The sequence below is a fragment of the Varroa destructor genome, unplaced genomic scaffold (assembly GCF_002443255.2).
Source record: "Varroa destructor unplaced genomic scaffold, Vdes_3.0 BEIS01001377.1, whole genome shotgun sequence".
NCBI lineage: Eukaryota > Metazoa > Arthropoda > Arachnida > Mesostigmata > Varroidae > Varroa > Varroa destructor.
In genome coordinates this window covers 42,105-68,462 of record NW_019212830.1, presented here as the reverse complement: position 1 = coordinate 68,462, position 26,358 = coordinate 42,105, and the positions used below count along the sequence as shown (strand labels likewise).

The following is a 26,358-nucleotide window of genomic DNA, read 5'->3' as shown; positions in this document are numbered from 1 at the left end:
TATCGCCGAAACCAAGTAAGAACTATGAATCATTGAGCCTACTATCCGAGGTGTACATCTGTTGCTAGACTGATAAAACACTCAGGACTACATATGCAGGGCACAGCAGCTAAATTGAAAGTTACAAAGGCTTATAACGACCAAGAAATCCAAAACAAGAGGCGCAAAAAGTTTCAAAAAAGTCAACTGTTGGAAGTTATCTGAACGACCCATTTAAATTCATATCTTCCTTTCTGTAACGGCTGTTAATTTTTGCATTAGTGATGCTAGCTGAAAGCGTATCAGAAACGGCCTTTCGAGCCATGTTGATGAGTCTTTGAGCCCTTCAGACTTAAGACCTAGTGAAAATCTTCCGGTTTGCCTCATAGAAATCTTTCCCATTTTTTTAGAAGCCGCATGGAAACTGGCAAGAATGTAAATCGTAGATTTCCGGCTAAATAATAATGTTTCTTATTTTACTAGACGATACGTTTAGCGCAAAGAAATTGTAGTAGGTTTTTTCCGCTTAATCTGCGAAAACAACGCATCATCTTCCAGCGTCGCGAGCTTGTTTTTTTATCCTAAAAAGACTAAATTTTTTTTCTTGTATCAACACAGGCAAAAACACAGCCCGCCGAAGTCTATCGGAATTCAGGTGCCGTAGCTTGCGTGCTGGATAGAAAGTATTTATTGAATTTTCTAATTCTATATGCCATTATCAATTCGGGATATAGTGTATGTGGTTATTTTGTTAACTGCATAAGCTTAGCCGTCATTGCTTGGATTGCTCAGAGCTCAGTGGCGAAGCTGGAGATCGCTGCTCCGACTTCCGCAGTGAGACATACTCCCCGCTAAATATTACGCTTGCCTACTGAATGATAGCATTTTTCTATGACATCACAGAAGTCATTTACTTAGATGTTCTAATATATTGCAGCAAGATGGTCAGCACGAATTAACCCTGTATTAGTGAAAAACGTTTTATTTTCAATAGCAATAATTAGGTCAGAAAAAAGAAATAAGAGCCAGCTCCTCGTGTGGATAACAGCAATGCGATGATGATGATGATGATGGTCAGTAACAATTAACAACAACGATGTATGCAATACCAACAGCAGCAAATATCCCCTGATCACGACCTATCCATGCTATGGTAGAGCAAGTTGAAGAACGGAATAATTACAATAACAATGAAATGTAAATATGCATGAATGCGCCCACAGAGAGCAAATGAGGAACGAGGTTTGAAATGCAGCAAAGCGATTTCAAAATCGGAAATTCAAGCATGTTTAGGTTAGGTTAGGTTAGATTAAAGTATACCGTCTAAATGCGATCAAAAGCTTATAAATCCACGATTTAGCTTAAAGGTTTGCTTTTAGGCTGCGTTTAATATTTAAATTACAAAATTAAAAGCAGATTTTGTTGTATGTATGTATGTATATATATATATGTATATATATATATATATATATATATATATATATATATACCACATGAGGAAAAAACAGAACTTGTGTGCTTGTTTAAAGAAGTACGTATATATAAAAAATATATTACGCAATATATATACAAGGTTTTGGTTTCCGCTCAGTAAGGTTAACCGAATGTGTGTTCTTTTTTTTATTGTTTCAAATTTTTTCAGCAGTAGTTGCCTTTATGGTGTCCTGTTCATGAACCGCGAATGTAACATTTAATAAATGGCTTGAATGGCCACATGATGCTGAATAATACTATCTAGTTCTACCAAGTGCTGCTTTGTCCCTCACAACGAAAGTATTGAATGGTGTTATGTGAATAGGTGTCAGGGGGCTATGATACATGTAGATTGGATGCGGGCGGTACGAATATTAGTAAAGTCCCAGTTGAACCACTGACATTACGTTTAGCAATGCCATTAGCGTTCCTCATGTCTCAACAGGGCCTCCTATACGCCATTCAAGAAAAACGTACCAGGTGACTTGAGACAAATTAACATTTTATATTCGTAGAAGATATATAGGAAAGCTAGCTATTTATTTTCAGCTCAATGTTTTGTCTATGGTCAGGCTATGCTTATTACGTGATTACCGGAAACAAATGGTATTAACACTTGGTTTTAGTGATCTTGTCAACCAATCGAAAATTATTTAGCCGACCAGTGTTCGGTGGCTAGCAAGAGAGAAGGGTGCCTTTCTTACTGAGTGTTGACAAAATCCTAGTAGACTACCAGCCGAAACCTGATTAGACCTTCGCCAAAAGATCTCAATACTATTATAAGCTAGTTGCTGCTAGTTCATCCATATTCTATACTAAAATCTGTTTGGCTCGCAGAAGAAACTTAGTAGTCGTTACATTTTTAAAGCCCTCAAAGTTAGCTCAGTTTGTTCAGTCTATCTCTATCAGTTGTTTACGTATTACGTTGTAGTATAGTCTCGTTCAATGTAAATGTTCACATAATGCCTTTATAACGATAATGTAAACACTGATGTTCCATGGCAAGGTGTGCTGTGGTGGTGTCTTACGATTGATTCCTGTGTTGCATTGGTATTAGCCATATACTATTGTATTTGTCCAAGTCAATGTTATTACCCAAAGCTAAACTTTACTTCACCGAGCCAAGCTCGAGCTTCGTCCTGTAAGACGATGTATGGCCCATATATATATATGGTACGTAGTTGTTTCGAGTACTAGATTTGTATATGATTATATTCATCGATATTAACGTAACTGTGAATTATTATTGTCGTTCCCAGTTGAGATGAGAAAGATGGAATGAATCCTTTGGCTGGGGAAGGTTGAGCGCTCCGACAATTTAATTCGTCCCCATTTTTAATGATATTAATTAGGATATACATATATATATATATATCTATCTATAATCTTAATACTATTTACAAAATCAACGTTCAGTCAAGACATTGTAGCTTGCTGTAGTGACGGGAATGACGCTCGAATAGAAGGTGTACTGGAAGATTAGTGGCTATGTTCATTTAAGCACTCGATTTGAGTGCACATATACGAAAAGTATTAATAATTAAGCCAATTGAATGTCTAAAGTTTTAGCGATCATAGCAAAATGCAACATTTCATATGTCCATAGCGCCTTTTTGAGCCTTTTTTTTTTTTTGTTTTTTTTTTTTTTCGCTTTCTCTTCTCTCTCTAGATATATCCATTCCTACTGCCAAGAAGTTGTCGATTATGATGCCGTTATCTTTCTTGCGTTAATTACATGGTGGTATTCGTTTTGTGTTAACATTATAATATTACTATTAATAATAATAATAACTTTCCTCCTTTAAATTCTTCCCGCCATCATTTATAATATTATCAGCTCGACTAGATGTTATATATATATATATATATACCATTGACATTATATAGTGTGATTCCTTATAACATTTAGCTTTCTCTGTTTTTATGTATAAATTATACACTATTACGGATAACTCTCGCGTAAATCTTTCGTACAGCTTCATAGCAGTAATAGAACGATGCTTCTGTAGGTCAGCACTAAAATCAGGTAACTTCAGTGGACAAACTGTCAGTCGTATTATTATACCATTCCAAGTCGTCGTATCCAAATCTGCAGCGGCACCTAGCGGAAGTTATCATCGCATCTACTTACTTGCATCGTAATGATCGGATATTTCTACTTCCATAATAGCTAATACGAAACTATCAGCGAACATGCTCATAGCTAGAATGATCTGTTAATACTAGGCCCAATAGCAACGTGCAACATATTGAGCATTGGACGACAAATGTGTACACAACCTCCATTTTGGGTTCGTTAAGCTCCATAATATTTCTGAGGAATTTATGCTAAACATATCATCATTTAAATGTAATCACCAGCCGCAGTCTTACTTTGTTTGCCTATTGCTATCTTCATACGAATTGGGTGTAGTTACTGTTAGGTGCCGCTGCTAAATTAGAGACGATTCTGCGAACAGCTGGTGTTGTCCTTACCTCTCGTCGACGGTCGCGCACTACGTTGGAACGAATACCGTTTCCGAGCACACTTATTGATCTCGAAACGACAACTTCAATTTTGCCCTCACTCGATAGTGTCGATAGTCATGACAAGCCACAATCAACCTTACCTTACCTTACTACTACCGATAATCCACCAACAAATTTTCGCTAGCTAATCTGTCAAGGTACCTCAGGGTCATAACTCAGACTCGTTCCGATACGAGTTCAGCAGCAGGTGATACCCGAGAGCCAGGTGAATCAGCTGATTCAAGCTTCATGTACATTGCTTTGACAACGGCGGGTCCTGGCGAAGTACCGAAAATCCCCTTGGCAGCAGATGTTTTAAGGTGGCGATTGTTGTGTTCCATATGTGCGATTTTCATCATTTCAATTTGTGCAGCTAAACGTTGCACTTCTTCCTTGAGCTCCTCGTTTTCCTGGTATGGGTCGATTTGCGTCTCTTCGTGACTTAGGCCTGTTGTAATACCATTAAGCGATACGCCACGCGTTCGTGAATGGCTCGTGTCCCACGAATCGCCTTCGCCACGCAGTAATCGGTAGAACTTCGGTCCGAACACGAGTGCTACCGTTGTACTGGTTGACAGCTGTGTTCGGATGAATCCGAACAGGTACTTGATGTCGGGCCCCGCATCAGGCAAGAGCACAAGATGGAACAACATCATCACTGTGTTAACTAGTGCGATGTTGTAGATAGCCACAGAGATGTGACGTGCTTCGTTAAATAGCGACTGCGCATGTCGCACCGAGTAACAGACCCGGATACCCCAAAGTAAGAAAAGCAGTTCGCCTAATGCAATGGTGTGGTCCCACCAGTTATACTCACAGATCTTGAACTTCAATCCCGACCAGTCCTTAATATACACGCCTAAAAAACGATACAAAACAAATGTGGGAGACATAGGTGAGTTACATCAACAGAAAAACTTAATTTAGGAAAATGTGGTCTAGATGGCTAACGCGTATCCCTTCAAGTGTATTGTTACCTGGTTATAGTAGCTATACGACAATCCCTGCTTCAAACTAGCGAGCGTTGGTAAATACGTCAAAAAAAGATGTATTTACGGTAGTTGACCATTAGGTTGATCTTTTACACGTGCACCTATACTGGTCAACGGAATGGTGTAGCAGTGACTGCCAACCTTTGTGACCATAAAATCAATAACTGACCTGTACGGAACCGAGTGACTGCCTCTACTCAACATATTGTTTTTTTCTTACAATCAATTCTAGGTAAAATGCCTAAGCAGATGGCCTCTCTGCTATTCAGACATGCGAGACTGACAACCTTTAGTTTTAAGACAAGCTGGCATATACTGCAGATCTTTTTATTGTATACATACATGCAAAAATGAGTTTTCCCAAATGTTGTTCATCGAAATCTATCTTATATATATATATATATATATATATATATATATATATATATATATATTCAAGGTAAAACACGAAAAATAGGGCTTTTTCTTATGTTTTCTTCCTAAAACTATATCAAAACAAAAACAGATACCTCAACGAAGTTTTTTATATGTGCTAAAAGAGTTATTCCTGATGGTCGCATTTATTTAATATCACTACCATTCACCGTGGTCACCGCTTATATAGAAGGCCTGAACCACTTATTAGTCATTTTCAAAATATTCATTCTTCAACCGGCAAAAAATTTTTAACAGTAACCGTGTGTTGAATAATATTGGTGAATATATATATGCTCCAATACGCTATGAATGAAAATTTCCAACGTAATGAAGTTTCAAGTCAAAAGTCATAAAAATGCAAAGACTTGAAATGACAAAAGGTTCAGGAGGTTTTCTAAAAACTTTTCGGTAAAATTCATCTGGAAGACTGATTCAATTGTCAGTTGATATTTCTCTCTCCAGAAGGGCATTTATTTTTGCACGAAAATCCCCAACCCATCAAGAATAACTCGTTGGGTCATTTTTATGTATTTTTGAGCCCCTTAACCCTAAAAACTATTGAGTGTCTTCCGGTTCGCTCCCATAAAAGCATTTCTTGGATTTTCCAGCAGCCGCATGATGATTGATAATAACGTAAACCGTAAACTTTGGGCAAAAAGGAAAATTTCCGCTTTGGTAAGAGTTGATCCAGCGTGAAGAGATTGGACAATAGCTTATTTCCGCTCAAATTACGACTAGGCATTGTTTTTTCACCATTATTAGTTTGTTTTTTCTGTGTAGAAAGAACAGACTTCCTTCTAATGTTAAGGATGGCGAATGACCCTATGCGCCTACAACAAGCAGCCCGCCAAAGTTTTTCCTAATTTAGGCACCGTACTCGGCATACATAGGTGCATAGAAATAATAAAAAATATTCATACCTTCTGGAGGCGAGGAAATAGTCCACGTGCCGAGGAAGATGGCAACCTCGAGCAGGATAGGGAAAAGCCAATGTAACAACTGATGGTCGGTCAGCTTGAGTTTATGGGCTGACTTAACGCGGTAAGTTAGAGATACACGCCATGTCTTGAGCAGCAACGCTGAGTAAGTAATGCAGAATCCCATATGCCGTGTCCATTTAGTTGCAACACAGCACGAACGATCGAGAACAGGAAAGATCGCGGCCATCTCACAGTACATAATGGCACAACCCAAGAGGGTTATGCACAGAAATACCGGCGAGGCTGCCTTTATTACTTTGACTCGTCTGTGGTGTTGGGAATAAATGTAGAAACAACAAGCCGATTTCATAGTTAGTACAAGAGCTCGGCGCATCGTGCTGCTCGATTTCAGAGTGATGTTTCTAAAACAAAATGCGATGATTAAACAAAAATGTTCACATTAAGTATACTGTGAGCACATACGCCGGTATTTGAGCTTATTCCATTCTATTAACCTTGGCTATTCAAATTGGCCGCACACCGTCCATTACCTAAACTTGTAGACGTAGGCTGCCAGGACAAGCGTCATTAGTATGCACATAACTGAGATCGCGAGCAACGTTATACGAAACGGCCAATGGTAGTGGGAGAGGCATGGGGTGGCATCGATACAAGTCGTGCAGCCCGGTGCACAGGGTAAACATCGAAACCCATTTCTGTAATAAATAGTAATTACACATATTAAATTCGTCAACCTTTTAAATTATCATTTTGCTGCTATTACCATATTTTTACTCTAAGAAAAACAATCGAATCATATCAATAAAGTAAAAAAAGTAAGACATAAAATTGAGGAAATAGAATTCTTATCGGTATAATTATCCTATGAACATATTCGGTATTGTGTAAAATGGTTTCTCATCACTCGTTACTTATTTTAGTTACCAGGCAAAATTATTAACTATTAAGTCTATATGTAAAAAAAAAAAAAAAAGAATATTTTTTGCTCGCGTTTTACAAGAAATCATCCATAAAAAAGAAATTCAGCTAAGTGTTGCCCAGATTGACTGATATTACTGATTGGAATAAGTTGCAATGAACTTTTTCAGTATCAAGGTCACGAGACTTTCAAAGTCTCGTTTGCCTGCTTCACCGACAGCGATATTATTCATACAAGCTTGCCTCGCAATTGTAAGGTGGGAAGTTTAATCTCTGTAGAGGTATAAACATTTCACGGAATTTCTTGAGTATCAGTACTTATTACGTAACTTCTTACTTACTTCTAACAAGATCGAACGTAGGACAAATTATTTGTCCTCTATTATTAATAATTACCATTATTGTTAGTGAATAATATTGCTTGTAAATTTTAATAAATAAATAAGCGATAATAAAATTTTCTTCAATGAAACTCGTTCTTTAAGTTTCGCTCCCTCCATTTTTGCATAAGTTAATTTGCCCAAACGCAACATGAGCACAAGTCATTGAAGGTTATCCACTACTCAGATGGTGATTTGAGTGTCAATCATAAAATCTATGAGAAACACAGACTAAAAGGGATTAATATTAAACTTGTTAAGGTGTCCTGTTGTGGCAAGATCAAATCTATTTATAGACAAGGCCCTGATGTCGTAATGATGAAGTGTCCATTGTCCAAAAATCCCGACTTCTGTATACATAGTTCTTAGCGTCGTAAAAGCGGAAACAGATGCCGTTAAAATTAATCCAATATCTGTTTGATTTAAATTTCAAACAACGGTAAAAGAGAAAATACTGGGCCCGTTCCATCCCTGTGGGGCCTGCCGTGTGCTCGAGATACAACTTAATAATTTCTAATGTATTGTACTATTTTAAAATCATTTTATGCGCAGGTATTATTAGGGCAGAGCCTATTTTGTAGCGATCAAGTGCGGAGCGCGACCCCGCTAGTTGGACTTATTCTGATCGAGATGGCGATTCACTAACTTTCAATCCCTGTATTATGCTTTACTACAAATCCATTCAGTTTTTCCTTTAATGGTACTAAAAATGCTCTTACTTTATTGAACCCAAGTGGCATATGTTAAGTCTGATATTATTAATTGGATAGTAAGTAGTAGAATAATAGTAAACGTTAAGTAGTTAACAAGTTCAACGATTCTCAAATGGCCAAAGTGGCATGTTTCGAGAGCGATGTAACGTAGTGTAAATCTTAGAAGGACAGATAATAGCAATATATAACATGACACAGTAAATCACGGCTTGACACTCGCCTCAATATGTATCTAGATGACAACTAGAGAAACAAGTATATGATAGACAATAAAAATCCAATAAAAACACAAAAAAGACAATAAAAAAAGAAAAAAAAAAGTAGTTATTCGATATAGGGGAACCACATGGTGGTGCCAAGGAACGTGATAGTAGTATGCACCGTCATGCGTACATGAAAGCAGTCTCTGAAACAAAACTAATTGTCAGCCAAGGTCTGGCGGTAATGATACAAAATCGATAATCATATAGAAACTATGATATGAAAGTTGTATTAATTGGCTTCATGGTAAAACCCTATGTTCGAATTGATTTGAGGCGGTAAGTGTTCGCGGGAAGCTAAATTTCAAGCGTTATTTCCCTAAAAATAATGGTGATTGATAGCTACATATAATATTTTATTTAAACGATTAAACTAGAAATCGCGGGTTCTTTCTGTAGACAGACGACGTAAAGTCCATTTAGTTTCATTATGATTGTTCCATTCAGGTTTTAGCTTAGCTGACTTTAAACCATGACCAAAAAACTAAAGTATAATAAAATATTATAAAAACGATTTTTTTTTATACATGCACTAGAAATAAGTCTAATTACATAATTTACGAAACAGACTAATTTAGGGAAATTATTATTGTGAGCTTACTCTTAGTTTTTATAAATTATTCTTATTCCTTTTGAAATACGTATATAGGATAGTAACTAACGATGTTCTTTACTTTTGTAAAAGACCTTGTACGTAGGGTGAATCAATCAACCTGCAAGGAGATTCTGCCAGTTAAAACTCTGACTTGGTGCATTTCGTATGAATAGTTAAAACTTGCAAGAAAACGGTGGCAATATTGCTTTTCAAAATTCGGCCAAACGTCTTTAGCTATTTTCTATTCTAGAAGCGACAAGCAAATCTATTCAAAGTGAATATTATTTATCATGTTGGGCTTATTCTAGAGATTGATACCAATTAAGCACAGGAATCTGGCGAAAAATCTAACTTTTATTTAGTGCGGCATATGTGGGATTAGCATAAAGTAATCTTATTTTTATTATTTCTCAGTCTAGGAATATCATGTTCTCGGGATAGTCTACGGAAGCCTATATGTTGTCTAGGACGCAAAAGTAGTGAAACAATATGATTCTTAAAAATTTATTTGAAAAATACTATACAAACGCTAACAGTGATACACAAGTTTGAATTTAACGCAACTATATAACTTATCAAGCAAAAAACAAAATATCAAGCATGTTTTACCCATATATCTATCTTGAGAACAAGCCGCTTCCATTATGCAGGGAAGAAGTATGTGTAGGATAGCAGGTTGTATGAAATATAGTAACTGTTGCATCTTAAAACCTAAAATGACCAGAGAATTTATTTATATTATGGCAATTAGGATTAAATTAAATATTAGAAAAAAAAAATTGCTAAATCTTACTGAAGGTAAACTAATTTCGAATGTTTTACGTACGTGTTGTTTGAGAATCGAAAGGCATCTTCTACTATGGATCCTCGGTATGGTTGAGGTCCGATAGACGCGTTTGGGTAGAATCCTTCTCGACAACGACAGACATAAGCTCCACGCACCCAGCCCTTCCGTGGCGTGAATTCGCATTCACTGGTTTCATTGTGACATTTATGTGTGCTTTGAAATGTCACCTATAATTAAAAATGCCATTACTTATAATATTTCATTTATGTTGAACCTTTACATTAAAGATTGCTTCAACACACTCACTATAAATGATTAATTTCAGTTACCGTACCATAATTAGTTTACCAGCGACACCGTTATCACCGTTTAACTTTCTCACTAATAACAATATAAAAAAAAAAAAAAAAAAGAACTATTATTATATCATAGATCTTGTCAACGATGCTACCGTCGTGATGTGTCTGTTCGTTTACCTTAAGAAAATCTGAATCTGAATTTTGAAATAGATGCTTGAGGTCAACGATACCGAACGTAGTATTCGAATAAGGTACTTCGTCAAAGCTATTCGTATGTACACATGTGTTGCAATGTATCCTTTTAAGTGGCGTTTTATTATAGTGTAATAGTCTATTACTGCTAATGTTCATTTTCAGCTGTGCCTATCATTGCTTGTAGCCTACTCTACCGCTTAGATAAAAGATTTATCACAATTTCAAGGTAATGAGAAGTTACGTAAAAATGGTTGATAGCACTATTGTCCGAAATTTCGAATATCACAAGGTACGTCATAAAACTATACCTATAAAACTCTAAGGTATATGATACAAATAGAGCTAGGATTCAAGCACGCTTTTAGAAAATTCAATGTTTATCTTTCTTAGAGTCTGCACTCCGTAAAATTTCCTGTGTTAATTTCTCGGAGAACTTTGACAACGATCGGCTTTGTTCATTACTCGGAATGTTTAGAAAGGCAGAAGAATTATGTATGAATGAGATCGCATATTGGGACTAGCTGAAGACTATGTCAGAGGAAGCTGTAATGTATTAAGTGTTTTGTTCATAGCTCACATCAACTCGTAGCTATATGTCAGCGAGTCCTGCCATTGCAGTACAGCATACTTTTCCCAACGTTAAGATGGCTTCTGGCTAACCCGATAAATCTTTAAAACCTAGAGCTTTGCAAAGAGAAGTCGACCTTACTTTGGCAAATGCGTTACCTTTCCTATGGAAACGAGCCTAAGGCGATACTGATTGAATAGCGTATCGAAAGGCAATATACCAGCACAGCCGGGTAGGTAATGCTGACCCATCTCTTGAATCATCTGAGTGTAGAGCAACTAGACATCGACTGCATTACACGATGGAATAGGTGGAAATTATGTTATGGAAATTATGGAAAGTGTCAGTATTTTAGGTCTCACAAAATAGACATAAAGACAGGAGTTGTCCACTGCCGAACCCGTGCTGAGCTCATCGGTATTGTAAAACACCACATCGAATGCTCACGTAGGCTGTAGATGCTCCATTTTGTTTACATTTGGCACTACGATTCAAATTCATGTTGTTCGTTTATGAGTATAGTGGATAATCCACAACTTCTACTGACGAAGTCCCTTTCGCTCAACAGTTTCGTGCATCTCCTTTTGACGCGTTGGCTGTCACGCGAAGTCTGCCTAACCTTGCCTCGACGAAACAAGTGCGACCTTCCCAGCTTAGGTGGATGCTCTATATAGCCCCTGCAGTGAAATATGTTTGGTTTAGCCATGAAAGAAGTAGTTAATGCTTCAGGAAGGGGCAGAGTTTCGAGCACCACTTGAGAAAGGCGACATCGTGGCTGTCGCCAACTCTGAGAAGCCCACTCAAGCTGTTCTGTCTTCAGGCCCTTAGACAGACATGCTTAACGCGAACCTAAGCTCAGCGCTTTTTGCTGCGGACCCACTGATTGACAGTGTTCTCGTAGCTTCCATAAAGGTTTGAATCGAGCTGCTATTGCAGACGTCCCTTCTGTTCAGTCAGTGTGATCATCCGGTGATTTCGACAACGTTATGTCAGAACCGCGCTATACATATGCGGGAAACTATGTGTTATAATGTTGACTTATGTTTTCGTTTATACAGTCCATGTATTTCCATTGCTCATCCTAAATAAACACTATCGAAACAAGCAACTCAGAGCGTGCAATGAGGTTTTCTCACACGTAAAGTATCGCTATGCCTATGCGAGTCACCACCTAAGCCGCAAAGATCAGCTACAGGGACCAGGGGCGAAGTTGGTAGGTTCTCGCAATAAATCAATTCTTGGGACTGTGTTGGTCTTCCTGAATGCGCCATTTTATCTTCTGCCCGTATTATACTGCCTAGTTGATGGACTTCTACATTGTGCCTCAGCACTAAACGGTTCTATTAGCACCAGTTTTTTTTGTCGATTTTGTCTTAGATGTGACAAGATATGACGAGTTTCTTGCTCATGCTTAGGCCAGTTGACAATAAAAGCGCCTCCGCATATGATGGTATAAAAAATTTTGATTTACAAGTGGACATGTTGAAGCTATTTGTTAAGCTAAATAATGTTGACATTCGCTTTATTCATCAGTAGTGGAATCTAAAGAAATGTTTCCATTTTTGCACTCGCTACTACCTTCAACCATCGTTTCAAAGAGCTAACCGGCCAGGGATATGCAAATCATGAATGAGCCTTAGCGAAATAATAAGTGCGTCCAAGATGGCCGGTGCTAATATGTGTTATTTATTAACAACCGTTTCTGTCGTAGACACAGCCATTGACCTGCTTTATCAGATTCAAGTCAATAAAGTCACTAAATATTTCCCACACGGAATCACTAGAAGTTCAGACGGATGCGAAATAGGTTCCGTGCTAGATATTTTACTTTTCTAATGAAAACATTAAATACATATTTTACTTAAATATAGCTTCACTTTTCAATACTGCTTGAATTCCCAGTGGCCTAAGACGTGAATTTTATCATACTTGGCCTTGAACATTCTTTTTTATAGCATCGTTTAGTACTAATACTGATATTTTGCCTTCAATAGGCACATCTTTTGGTGAAAAGCTCAAAAAATGTGTTTCTTTTACTTTTGCATTAAATTCCGATATGGAGATCTTGCCGACTCTATGGCGGTACTTTGAAATATATAAAGGCATTTTTTTTTCCAAATATATATAAATATCTGTAGGTCGCTGATACATGTGTGATACAACGTAATGGAGAAGTGATCGATGCTGAAACGAAATATCTCAAAATGGCCTCCAAGTACTATTACGGTGTATAACATTTAGAAAAAGTGGTAGTCTTTAATTAAGCATTTGGTGTGCAACAGATATTTGGCCAAAAACTGCTACTACATATACACGGATAGGTGATGTTGTGTGCAAGAACATTCATCTTGTATTTCAAAATGGCGATACTGTCCAAGGTGTGACATACCGCTAGATATTCTAGATGCACATTTATTCTTTAAAATCTGAGACTGAACGCTCGGATATGCTCACCCCAGCTTTTGGCAGGCGAGTCGCAGTAAGCATAAAATTTCACCTTTTACCCGTGTCATATCATTGAAAAAATTAGAAAATTCGAGTAGGTTATGGGTTCTATCATGGAACTACAGCGCAAAAAGGAGCTCTCCGTGCGACAACTTTAGTAAAGAATCTGCTACTAGAAGCACCATGAATCGTTGGGCTAAACAATTCTAGGAAAGGAATTTTGAACTTTAAAACAAATCGTGAGGAACCAGTTGTACGGATGGGAATAATTCAGATCTCGGATTTATCATACAACGAATGTACAACTAAAATAGCGTATGGATCTATTTGGTCATCTACATCAAGTACTATATACCACAGTTTCATACCCTGGTTCGTCAATTACAGCTGAAATGTACCCTGAACAACGGGACGGGACGATAGATAGACTATACAATAAGTGGCCAAATGATAGACCAGATCTAAGAATTTCTATTGCGCGACGTTAAATAACAAAAATTGCAGTGGACAGAACAGAAGAGCTACAGCCGACACAGTCTTGTGCTACTCACCCTACCTAGCAGACAGTACCTCCATAGATCAGAGTTTTTCAAAATTTCGCCAGTTCTTTTAGGACAACTGTCTAAATATTAACGTGTAATATCTATAGCATATTAACTCCTTTAGGTTCATCTAAATCTAATTTTATTTCAAATAAAAATCAACTTGATAAATTCTTGCATAGCTTTCACAGTGGAAAATTCTATAAGTTACCATATACACGGTAAAAGATTATACATAATAATGGTTTGCGATTGAAACTTAAGAACTACCTTTGTGTAAAATCTTTCAGCACATCTGCATCACTTGTACCAATATTTTACACACCTTTTTACCAATAGCGGCATCAAATCTTCTGGAACTTCAAAATCCGTAAGACAGAAAGCCCTTTGTACTGTCTACAGCTAGCCGTTTAGCTTATAGGAACTAAACTGAACATGATCCAAAATGAGTATTTTTGACGGCCTTTTCGTTTTCAGGCGAGCACAGTCGTTTTGCTCTGCCATTCCATTCAGACGAGTGGAAAAATTGTAAAAGGAAAAGACATTCGGAAAAGGGTTTTCTGCAAAAAGCTGTTTTGTAACTAAAATAGATTTCAAAGCTGCATTTAACACTGCCGCGCAATTGGAAATTGGCTTGGCGTGGGGTATCATGGCACTAACAGTGAAGCTCACAGCAGGCGATCATATACGTTAGACAAACTCCAGTTTAAAAAAAAACATGAATTTATAAGCTATTTCTTCTACATGGGATTGGAATTTACTGCAAGCGCATGTTAGCTTAATAGGTTAGTAAACGAAGTATTGACTGTAACCCATGGACAAATATTCCAATTAAACCTGAAGCACCGAAACGCTCTTAATTGTCCATAACGAAAGAATCGACAGTCTTTGTCGGTGAGCTGTTGTGATCTTTTATTTAGAATCATTTAAAATGTTTTCCTTTAATTTTGAGTATATGAAAATTAGACCGAATTTCATGTAATGTCAAGTGACATGTTCTTCAGAGGCCCTCCTATAATAAAAGCATATTGCTTGAGTTGGTCTCACAGTTTACATCGTAACCCTTACGACCCCCATAATCCTTTTAAAATTTAAAATGTGTAAGACGTATTCCGCTCGATGGATATTTAGGATAATTCCTATACTAAGACAGTGTACTGCTACATAAGATTTAAAACATAAGACATACTTACCCGATCGTAAATTAATTTCGTATCTATGGTTGTTGTACCTATAATCAATATTTACATACCAGGGTAGCTGTGGTTTGTGGGTGTGGGCGCAACTCTGGATCGCATTGATCGATGTCAATGTCTGATACGTCGAGGTCAACCCCAAGTACTGCCACGCGGTACTTAGTCATCACGAACGACAGATGTGAAACAACCCATTTACGATATTCACAAGAAAAATACGGCAATGTCCAGGTGTCCTGTACTGCGTAAGGTTTAGGTGGTTGGTCAGGATTACTGTGTTGCGGCCAAGGCATTGGTTTCTGTAAAACGAGAAATTAATAGAAGGGATGGCCAAAGGGTTAGATAGCAACGAAAAGATAAGGGAAAACCAAGGCTTTAATTCCAGGATTGCTATTATTAGGTTGCCGAAATAGAATTGACTTTTTTAGCTTGATGCCTCTAATATCACATATCTCAGGTAATATGAATCGTGCTGGGTCAACACCCCACAAAAAAAAATTGCTGTTTGTGGCCAAGATGCGTTACTGGAAGAAATAGTCTCAAAAATGGGTCTCTCGCTTTTGTTCTAAAGACTTCAATGCGAAAGGCGCTTCTCGTAGTGGTCGAGCGTGAAAATATCGATGAAATTATCACGAAAGTTGAGTAAAACCAACACGTGAAGAGCCAGAACATCGCCGAAGAACTACGTATCTACCATCAATATTTTAAACAATTTGTAGAGTATTGGCAGCAAAAAGAAGGTCAGATGCCATACGAATTAACACGAAACAATTTACTCGATCGTATTTCTATCTAAAAGTACAGAAACGCAATGAAATCCAGCCACTTCTACGGCGACTAATCGTGGGGTATGAAAAGTAGATCACATACAACAACAGTGTACAAATGAAAAATAAACAGAGCTTCATAACCTGTGGCAAAGTCCAAACAGATAACAAGAGAAAGTGATGGTACATGTTTAGTAAAATTTGCAGGGAATAATGCCACCTGAGAAGACGACTGACACGAACGTCTGCTACCAATGACTAACAGTTTTATATCAAACTACTGAAAAAAAATTGATTGTAAATCGATGAATAAACAAAAAAGACGTCGTCTTTCACCATAACAATGTCAGACCACATGCACTTTTAACTATCCGATAAAAATTGGGAGAACTTGAACGGAAAATTTAATGCGTCGGCCCTAGAGCCGGCCTGATCCATGCAGGGACTGTCATCTTTTTCAGTCTTTTCAGAACTTCTTCAATGGCGTTCATTTTGTTTCAATGGAGGGATGGAAAACTGAAAAAAAAAACTTGTCATATTTTTTCATTTAGAAATTAGAGAATTCCTACAGATACAGTAATAAACGGTTACACGATACAGAACAATGGCCAAAGACCACCAGCAATGAGCAAATAGCACATACACAGTTTAGTAATGTTATTTTCATAGTTGCGTATTTTATATTTATTTTCATATTTTCGTAGTTGTTTCAAAAAAAAAACGGTGGAAAAACGGTCGATACTTTTTTTGACAACTTACCACTTAAAAGTTAAGGAAAAGGAGAACGACCCCAACAATTAAATCCCACAATTTTTTTTATTTGCAACTTTCATCAGAGGAGTTTCACATTAACAAGTGTTTGTATATACATAGGAATATAAGATCGTGACCAGACCCAATAATCGCAAAAAAAAAACAAAAAAAATTATATTATTTGATTCTTATTCTTCATGAACGTTACAAATGACGATATATGAGCTTGATAAATCTTAGAATACGGCAGTCGAATGAGCACACGAACGATTGACTCAAGGTGCTGAGAACCTAAAGAAAAACAAGAGCCGAGCCTCAGAGCTCCACGGACAACTGCTAATTCGTAATGATCGAGAGCAGGTAGAAAGCTTATGGGTAAAATGAAAAGTGCCGAAGAGGGAATCCATACACGCAGCAGGAAATGCTGTTAAAGAAGAAAACTTAAGAACACAAATTAAGTATTTATCATTATATATTTATTATAGGTAAAATAGACCAGTTGTGGGAATATTTATAAAATAAAAAAGCTCAACAAGTCCACGAGGAATCAAGGGAAAAGACAAACACTAAGAACAATTGAAAGTTTTCGACTTTTCTTATCTACCTTTTATCGAAGCCAAAAAGCTGTCGAACCGATTAAAGATAGGTACGGAGCGCAGAGCGAGTTATGGTTGAGGATTCTACTGAAAAATAGCTTAGGTAACCCAAACTTCAGTCAATGCACGCCATTCAACTTCACTCGTCGCGAGTCTCCTTAACGTCACTTCTAAACAAAAATAATCGTTAAATAAATTCGCCCCTGTGAACTATATACTCCGTGTCGTACACGAAGCAAATGTTCTAGTTTGTCCCAGAGTTTTTGGTCATTGGAAAGATAGGAAATAAACAAGTATCAAAAATACAGTCTGTTTGCCATTCAACATGCTCCCCAAAAAGAATAAGGATAGGACTTTGTGATCTTGACGAGCAAAATATCTTGTTTATTATATTTAGGCAAACGAAGAACTTTACAGCCATCTATAACGACGGTACGACCATCAGCAAACGAAAAATTAAATAATTTGGGTTTGTATGTGTCCGGAAGAGATCAGACGCGAGGAGCAGTAAACAAAACCGGCCGTTATTATTACTTTTCTATATGCAAATCTAAAATGTTACATCGTAAGAAACCACATTCTTGCCCGAAAGAGCTGTGCTGTAAATATTTAGGTTGTGGAAGGTCCCCAGTAAGGATGACAATGCTGTTCCGGTACGTATCAGCATATAAGTAACTAATTAAGACCCTCCATATTTCCATATACGTAATTTTGTTTAAGCGATGATTGTTAGTGTCTACCATTCACGATATTAAACGTTTGTGAATAGGTGCTAAGAACACCTAAATCATTATTTTGATGAGAAGAGATATGGAAGCGTAATTTTTCTGTAATATAAAGGATATTCATAGAAAAAAAGCAGTGAACATTAAAGATCTAAAATAACATACAAAGAGGAATGTGAGTATTTTAAAGTGGTACTAAGTGTCTCTGCTGACGCTGAGGACACCCACTCATGTATGCAAAGTAGAGCATCTAAGCGGGATTAGAGTTTTTTCGAACAAAGACAAATATTTGAGCATTTTCTTCCGTGTGCTAAAAACACTTTTACTTAATTTAACCGCCAGTAGTTGCGATGACAGTTTCAATTCAGGAACTAAACCGCTCGGAAGCTTTGCAACGCTGCAAACATCTTTTGGATAGTAAAAAGTAAATAAATCGATATTGCCATGTCAAAACCTGTTAAACTTTCGCTCAATTACGCCCTGTACATAGTAATTCGAAGTATTAAAATCTGGGTTGTTCAGAATCCTCATTCCGGAATCATTTTATTAACACCTGTTCACGCACTCCAGCTATCCACGATTGCATAATGATTTTTGGACTGCTCGCATAATGTATTCGCCTTTTTTTTGGCAAAAATATGGTGATACGACGTCTTTTTACTGGATACCACACTTCGAATACTAGCATTGGCCGGAAATTTAGTTTTATCTAAAATTCTGGGTTGTAAGGGAACCAATGGTTATTTCTGCAGCTGATAAATGATTTTTTCTTACCAGACCCGTTGGGATAATTGAGAGCAAGCGACACCGATCAAATCCCTCAGTTCATTCAACTCAAAAATGTCCGTGCTTCTACGAAATATGACGTGTATGGTTACTTATATGAAATCTTTTTACTAATGATCTAATTAAAACAGAAAAATCGTCAGAAATACGCTTTTGAGCGGCACCGATTAACTGTGAAGTTGGCACTGTTTTTTTTTTCCATCTCGTCGATTTTTCATTGTGCTGTGGTGGAGACTGCTTGCTTTACTCGTACTCATTCATGGCATAGTACCCTGCTGATTTGATTTATGATTTCGTTGACGCTTCGTTCACCGCGAATACCTTGGATGATATCTAATTTTCGCTCAAATTTCGAAAAGGACCTGCTATCTTATATCGTGAGTTTGCCGTTTCGTTCTAGAAAGAACTTGTTTTATTAGTACAGCAAATAGTATATGAACGACTACCTGGTGCGGTAAAAAGCTCGCTAAAGTTTAATCCAATTATAAAGTTCAATATATATATATATATAAGGCACGGCAGGGATGGTGTGCTTACGACTTTCGCAGCGCTATTTGTAAAAATTCCCAGATAAAACAAAAGAAATTGAGAGAATTAGTTTAGACGACTCATAGCTTTGTGAGAGATTTGCGCTGACAGTTCGAATGATTTGGGCTTAATAATGTATTTCTTGGAACATCTGACTAGTAATTGGCACTCTGGCATGAGACGTGGTGTCATCAACTCTATCGCAAAGAACTTAATTAGAGGGAAAAAGTGTGCACGGCAGTTGAGACCACGTCAGGAACGCGTCTTTAAGATGAATAGGAAAACGTGTACTAAGAACCTACTAGCGGCGTGTATCTTGGTGCTAGTCAATTACAAGACTTCTTCGGTGAAACGTGCGGAGTATAGCGCAATGGCTAAAACGATTCAAGTTATTCGAGCTACGGGCAATAAGGTTGCTCGTTACTAATAAGTGTAGCGGATTCGCACGGACTCGAAGTCTCGATCACGCTCCGTCGTAAATAAAACTTCAGAGTGTTTGTTCGAGGAAGTGTTTTTTTCCTGAGACGAAAAACCCGCTAATTAAGGAGAGACCGAACGAGTGTTTACAATAGCGAGGTGAAGCTGTAGAGACATATATCCAGTGTAGTGAAAAACTTAAAAAATTCAAGCTGAGTCCTATGCTAAAAGGAAAAAGATCTTCGAGAATATATTGCCCAAGAACGAGCTTCAGTATCAGGTACTGGAAGTCATAAGGCGTGATAGAACTAAGTCATGATCTTGGATAGTGGTCGATAAAATAAGCTCAGTAACAACAGAAGCCGCAGTATCGCTTCAGACATCGTCAAATGCCGTTCGATAGAAATATGAGTGGTCATTATGAGGAGCAGAGTATATAGGTTCAACAGGCTGAATATTGTCGCCCTGAATGTAGATCTTTGGACTATAGAAACATGTCTACGATTTGACACGCCTCAATCGCGGCCAGTAGAGCGTGATAAAGAAAGTGCATACAAAAACGAGCCATAGAAACAAATTAGATGCATCACATGGGATACAAAAGTCAGAATTAAAGCCGAAGTAAGATAAGCATTGTAGCAAATTCTGACCGACATTTAGGTACGGATATTGCATTGTACACGGCCGCCGCTTGAAAAAGTCTTGTTTTGCAACAGATCCACCGGAAGCGGGAAAAGTTGACGGAATTTACCCCTGATCAACAGCGCACTGTTGATTTCTCAGTCTCGAAATCGACGGCCACTAGTTAACAGACAGATACAGCTAGGTGAGCTATTTCAACCGGTAAAATAATGTTTGCAGCGGTTAAGTTTAAGCGGTTAGAGAATACTAACGAATGCATACGCTATTACGAATAATCACTGTTGTCAGACCACGGTCACGAAACACTCAGCATGTACGAAACTATCTGTCTTTTGTTAGATATAGACAGCTTACCATTTCTGTTTTCGCTAAAAATTCACCTCTCAGAAAAACCACGACGCTATTTATGCCTCACACAGGTGTGTAGACATAAATAGTAACACACAGTGTTTCTAGATACTGCCACTTGAGTGTTCTGTGCTATCGGTGTGTAAATAACACACAATGTAATTAGTTATTGTTGCAGAAAGTTTCCTTATTATAACCACAACATGGTACTATTCAGTGTTTCATGGTAAATCTATGGTTAAAATACGGGACTGTTGCTCTAAGCTGACTTCCCAATATCGTTCTAGTAACTTTGGATGAACGGGTGTTTCAGGCGTATGCCAATACTAACAGCTGTTTGCCAAGGCTGATTGTCTATTTTTAAATCGCCGTGCCACCGAGGCTTACTTAAAAGACCTTAATCTATGTTGCCAGCTAGGAAGACGCTACCTGTTTGGTAAATTTGCCATAGTATGCTTTTCCATTCGTTGTGGTTATCACGAATTGATATTTCTTTAGCTATCTAGTCGTTCGCACTATTCCGGTTAGCTTTTGCCGAACTAGCAGCTGCACAAGGCATTTGTGAATCGGCTGCCACGCACAGAGTGATACATACATAGGGGTACAGAAGGACATATCCCCCTTCCCCCGATAGGGGCTGGGTCGATAACACGTTTCTCGTCGCTACCATTGGTGTTGATATCAAACAAAGTCGTGTTAGCTTGTCGACAGTTTCAACAATTTGTGAAGCGCCATGGAGAGCCCGCTGAATCCATTGGAGGCATTGCCAAGAACAATTGACCGCTATCAGTTACACCGATACCTTCTCTGATCTGGTTGGGCAGCAAGACGAGCCTGAACAAAACGCGCGGTTACCCAGAATAGTTTTTGCAGAGCTTAAAAAGTCGAGTATATGCCATCTATATTAAAGGATACAGGGTCTGAAATGCCCCTCTAAATAATAGACCGACCCGAAAGCGATGCCTGGCAATTTCTATACGTAGTTTGACTTGAATAGTTACAAAACAGCACTATATTGTCGCAATAGCCTACATATAATTTTTCTTTCTTTGGTTGTAATTGTACGTCTAAAGTTCAGTTTAAACGAAATAATGATCGATGGGCCGGGTTAATAGTTTATTACACAGAGCGCTTGTAGAAAGTTCTGTATATGTAGGCTGTAGAAATTGCATGTAGAGCGTTTCCGTTCAAAATGGTGTGAATGTACGTTACCTATAATCAACTGTTTTATAAAAAAACACCTTTATTGCATTCTTCTCGAACATTGCAACACATGTAATATTCTTTCTTTTAAGCTAAAAACTAAACTTAGAACCCTAGTTGAACCAAGATCTAGGAACTAGGACAAATCGCGGCCTACAGTTTCTGTGAAAACAGCATCAATACGTTCTATTTATTAAAGTATATTAACCAGCAATGATTATATATATATATTAACATGTAGAACACTGACTAACCATAGATTGGCGCTACTATATTATAACAAATGAGAATGTTAACAAGCAAAAACACAAATGAAATACATCAAGTCTGTCAAGAGCCGGTAAAACGTAGTTAACTAGTACACCAAACAGGATGAAAATCTGAACTGTGCTTTAACGGAGGCAACCGTATTCCAACGTTTAACAGTAACGTCACTAAAAGCCTTATACCAGCTTCTGCAGTCCCGAGAACCGGTACATTCGTGTATAGACAAAGTTTCCGTGGAAAGGAGCGTTGAGAAAAAGGACAATTGAAATAGCTAAGCAGACACGTCATCGACTTCAAACTCTAGTGAACTCTCGTCGCAAGGATGATGAGGAGTGCACGTAAGCAGGAAGCTGGAAAATGGGGCAATGCGCAGGATCCTGCATGAAGTGATTCCTGCTTTTGGGCTGTTTCATCAGCGTCTCGTTCTGCGGCGCGATCCTTCCATTTGCCGCCTGAACGCACAAAATCCTACTACGCCCTCCGGTGTCCAGCGAATGGGCTGAGAAGAATAGGGGCAAGGAAACTCCAGAATGACGTTGTTGTCTTCGTTGCTGACGTCGTCTCATTCCTTGTTCTCCTGAAGGGCAGTCCTGTCGCTCGCTGGCTGCTGTCGCCTATCCCGAAATTTTCTCCCATTGCAAAGGATGAGCGGCCAAGTAGATGGTGATGATGCGACCAACGACGCCAAAAATGTTGCTACGAGACTGTGACTGCTGCAAATGCATCAAAAGCGGCAGGGAAAAGACGTCCCTAGGAGAACATCGAATGAAGTAAGGATAAGAAAAAGACGAAGCGAAGACGGCCGGACTTGGCTTTGTGGGAATTTGGGAAAGCGAAATGGGGAGCAGCGTACGCGGGGAAAGGGCGACGAATGAAGAGGATCTCAAAAAAAAAAAACTAGAATCCATGGGCAATAGGAGGTGTAGCGGATGGGGCGAAGTAACTGTCAGGGACGGAGGGTTGGTAGACGTCAGAAACACTATAGCGCAGGCAACAGTACTATTGATGGGCCCAAAACAGAACTAGAAGAAGAGCCGATGTAGGAGCCTTGGCTTTCTTCACGCGATGAGGATTCTGTCCTCCATTTCCCTTTTTTACCCTTTCATATCCCGATTTTCAGTGCCTTCGTCCAGATCCCGATCCCCATTCACGTCATTTTGGCGCCCTACCGAAAACAGGCAGCATCTGCCCTGCTTCCCAATAGTTGCCTTCCGGCGGGTGAGTCGACAGCGAACCGGGTCGTCTTGTATTGCCAGTCTCTGAGTGAATCTCTTTGGGATGGAAGAAAGCGGAAAAGGAACAGAAGGAAAATGAAGAGCATACGATAGATTATTTGGCACCTCATTCACTCTGTTTTCTCGGTCACAAGCCTCACGAACACCCCTACGATGACTGCCAGCTAACGGATAGGGTAGACAAGTCGTAACAAGAGTGACAAGGTAAGGGCAGCGGCAAAACAGCAACAATTCAGATACTACTACGGATATTTGCAGCAGTACTTCTTTTTATATATACAACACGAGATGGGAATGGGAATAATCAAGCTAGATATGCAACATCTGTGAGGTGGCTCCATAAAAGCAGTCGCATCGTGTTCCAAGTACACTCAAGGAGTCTTCGCAGATTTTTTTAGAAAATCCTTCTTAAGACCGTGAAGTTCTACTCAAAGACGTGATACTTGAACGGCAGTATTCCAGCGTTGTGTGAGCTAAAAGCGTTGAAGGACTCTTAAAAAAGGTTAACTTGGTATAGTCTTGGCCGTTCCAGGAGGCGTCAAAGACCATTGTGCACAATTATTTGAGGGTCACGACAGAAAAAACAATTCAGCTGAAGCACACAATTTAGCACGCATAGTTGACGTGCCCGCAACCGTGATCGGGTGTGCCAGCTATACGAGGTGCGTTTAGCGTGCTTGTGCATGCTATCACCGGCAACAAAAAGCTTTTCCTAAATCTTTGGTAAAGTAAACTGATTTTTAAAACCAAAGCCGCATGAAGATTAGGACTAACAAATATTGTTGATTTAACGTAGTCAAAAAAAAGTATGTCATCTATCTATTGGTTCGCCGATACGAAATTTCTATGGGTTTATGATATATATTGTGGGCCGATAGCAGGCCAAAGGTTTGAAAAATGTAAAGGCTCAACACGACTAATAGCTACAAGAGGCGGGTTTTTGAAAAATTTCAAAAAACTAGCTATTGGTGCTTATCTGGACAACCCAATCGGCAATTTATAGTCCTCTTTTCAAAATATCAAGGTAAATCATAAATAGCTTTTTTAATCATTTTGGTAACTTTTTGAGGCATTCAAATCTGGATAATAGAAATTTCCTTTGGATTCTTTTTAACCCGCATCAAAGCTGCCGATAACGTAGACCTTCGGGAGAAGAATAAAGTTCTTAATCTCGTCTACTTTTCAGCGCGAGGAGATTGTATAATTGCTTATCGTCGTTTGCCAAAATGATGCTCCACCATGACGAGTTTTCTGTTTCATTTTGGAAAAAAATGGCTTTTGTCTGGTACCAGGAATAGCGGATGAACACATGCCCATCATCAAAGGTAGCCCGCCAAAGGTTTCCCCAATTTGAACGCACTACATCGGATATACATAAGGAGGAGCATTTGCTTTGGCTTGACTTCAAACAGACGGGAAAAAAGAGACTGGACGTGTTAACATTGATCTCTCCTTACTGGAAACCCCATAAATTTTCTTAAATGTAACATTAATGAGGTGGGCATCCTTTGCGGCAATTGTTCGCTTCACCCATTTTTGGCCACTTCCTTGCTTTCTGGCCCTTTTGTTTCCCGAAAAAACTGTGTTCAGCAAAGATGGCATTCTTACCTAAAAAGTGTGTGAACAAATAACATTATCGCCTATATGATTGGAGAACGTCCGGGCTATCCACGAAGGCGATTTTCATTTCAAAAAACACTGTCTAATGCAGCATGTGGGTCGCAGTCTACAAGGGGATGGTATCGGGCTTTCTTATACCACAAATCATAAAAAAAAGTTTCGAAGATCACCAAAATGATTTATTTCTCTTCGTAAATAAAAACATAATTAAATATTAAATGATGCCGCGAGAGGCTAATGTCCGGGCGGGATGACGTCGAGTGGCTTCTCAGCTCATGTGATATAACTTCATTCGGCTTATTTTAAAAGGGGTCATTGAAAAGCAAAATGTACTCCGGCAATTCATGGATACAAACTTACAGCCATTTTAATGGTATAGCCAAGGATATGGCCAAAACTTGATGAAACAAATACTGTGATAAAAAAACGCCAAGATAGCTCACTTTGTTAGTGTTTCACATCAATAAAATACTAAATATGTAAAATTTTTAATAAAGAAATATTAACATCCAATTAAGTTGTTAGCACTATTTTGTGGTTGTTCTCGATCAAGTGAGCGTGTATACATATTTCTACAACAAACTATTTTATTTATTTATTATTTACAAATTAATTAATAAGATCACATCAAGGTTTGTATTAGAGCTGAACAAGTGGCTCTAGAGCGTTCGTGCTTAATAGCCAGCAACAAAGCAAAATCAATACGCTTTATTTTGGCAATAGCGACAGAACGGCTAGCGTTATGAACGCGGTAGTAAGTTCATTAGTATACCGCCTACGCGATTGGACGAAAGCCGCGAGTGGACATTTGACCAATCAGTACTAGGCCGAAAAGGTGGGTAGAGGAATATGAGCGCTTTTGGAAGGATCGCGAGCGACCGGCCTAGTACCCGAGAGGTACGCTTAGCATGTAGCTCGGCTCATGCGGTGTGCGAAACGATTACATACGATTCAAAATGCCTCCAGGCAGATTACATGAGCTGTTGTTTTACCGCTAGAAGATGTAGAGAGAAATATGGATCTTAAACGAGCATTGCTAGATCAACTGGGCATTAAACTTGAATTTAGTGTGCTTCTGGGCGGTGTCCAAAAGACTGCGATCGGTTACCTCGCTTAGCTCGTCACAATAGCAAAAGTCAATTCCTGCGCCAAAGTCACTTGGGTAATTCGTAGTTAGACACCCAGAAAATCTGACATCCACTTCTAAGAACGCATCTAGAAAAGAAAGAACACCGATTGTTATCGTTGTTCCCAAAGAACGCA

At 38.5% G+C, this 26,358-nt stretch overlaps 1 protein-coding gene and 1 long non-coding RNA gene across 3 annotated transcripts in view; one reads left to right on the top strand and one right to left on the bottom strand.

Annotated features, from left to right (window-relative positions):
- Window positions 1–1,933: 1,933 nt before the first annotated feature.
- The window catches only part of LOC111255237 (putative G protein-coupled receptor CG31760), a 43,358-nt gene continuing 18,933 nt past the window's right edge, over window positions 1,934–26,358 (bottom strand). For both annotated transcript variants that reach the window (XM_022816980.2, XM_086976539.1), the window contains 5 exons: window positions 15,265–15,507; window positions 10,003–10,190; window positions 6,841–7,005; window positions 6,290–6,615; window positions 1,934–4,819 (listed from right to left, as the gene is read on the bottom strand). In XM_022816980.2, coding sequence (XP_022672715.1) covers window positions 4,137–4,819; window positions 6,290–6,615; window positions 6,841–7,005; window positions 10,003–10,190; window positions 15,265–15,507 — 1,605 coding nt within the window. In that variant the 3' untranslated portion in view covers window positions 1,934–4,136. The remainder of the gene's footprint in view (window positions 4,820–6,289; window positions 6,616–6,840; window positions 7,006–10,002; window positions 10,191–15,264; window positions 15,508–26,358) is intronic.
- Window positions 4,719–25,613, top strand: LOC147754041 (uncharacterized). Its single transcript, XR_015318299.1, has 4 exons — window positions 4,719–4,855; window positions 23,361–23,679; window positions 24,008–24,137; window positions 24,662–25,613. It is a non-coding gene; the product is annotated as an uncharacterized LOC147754041 (long non-coding RNA).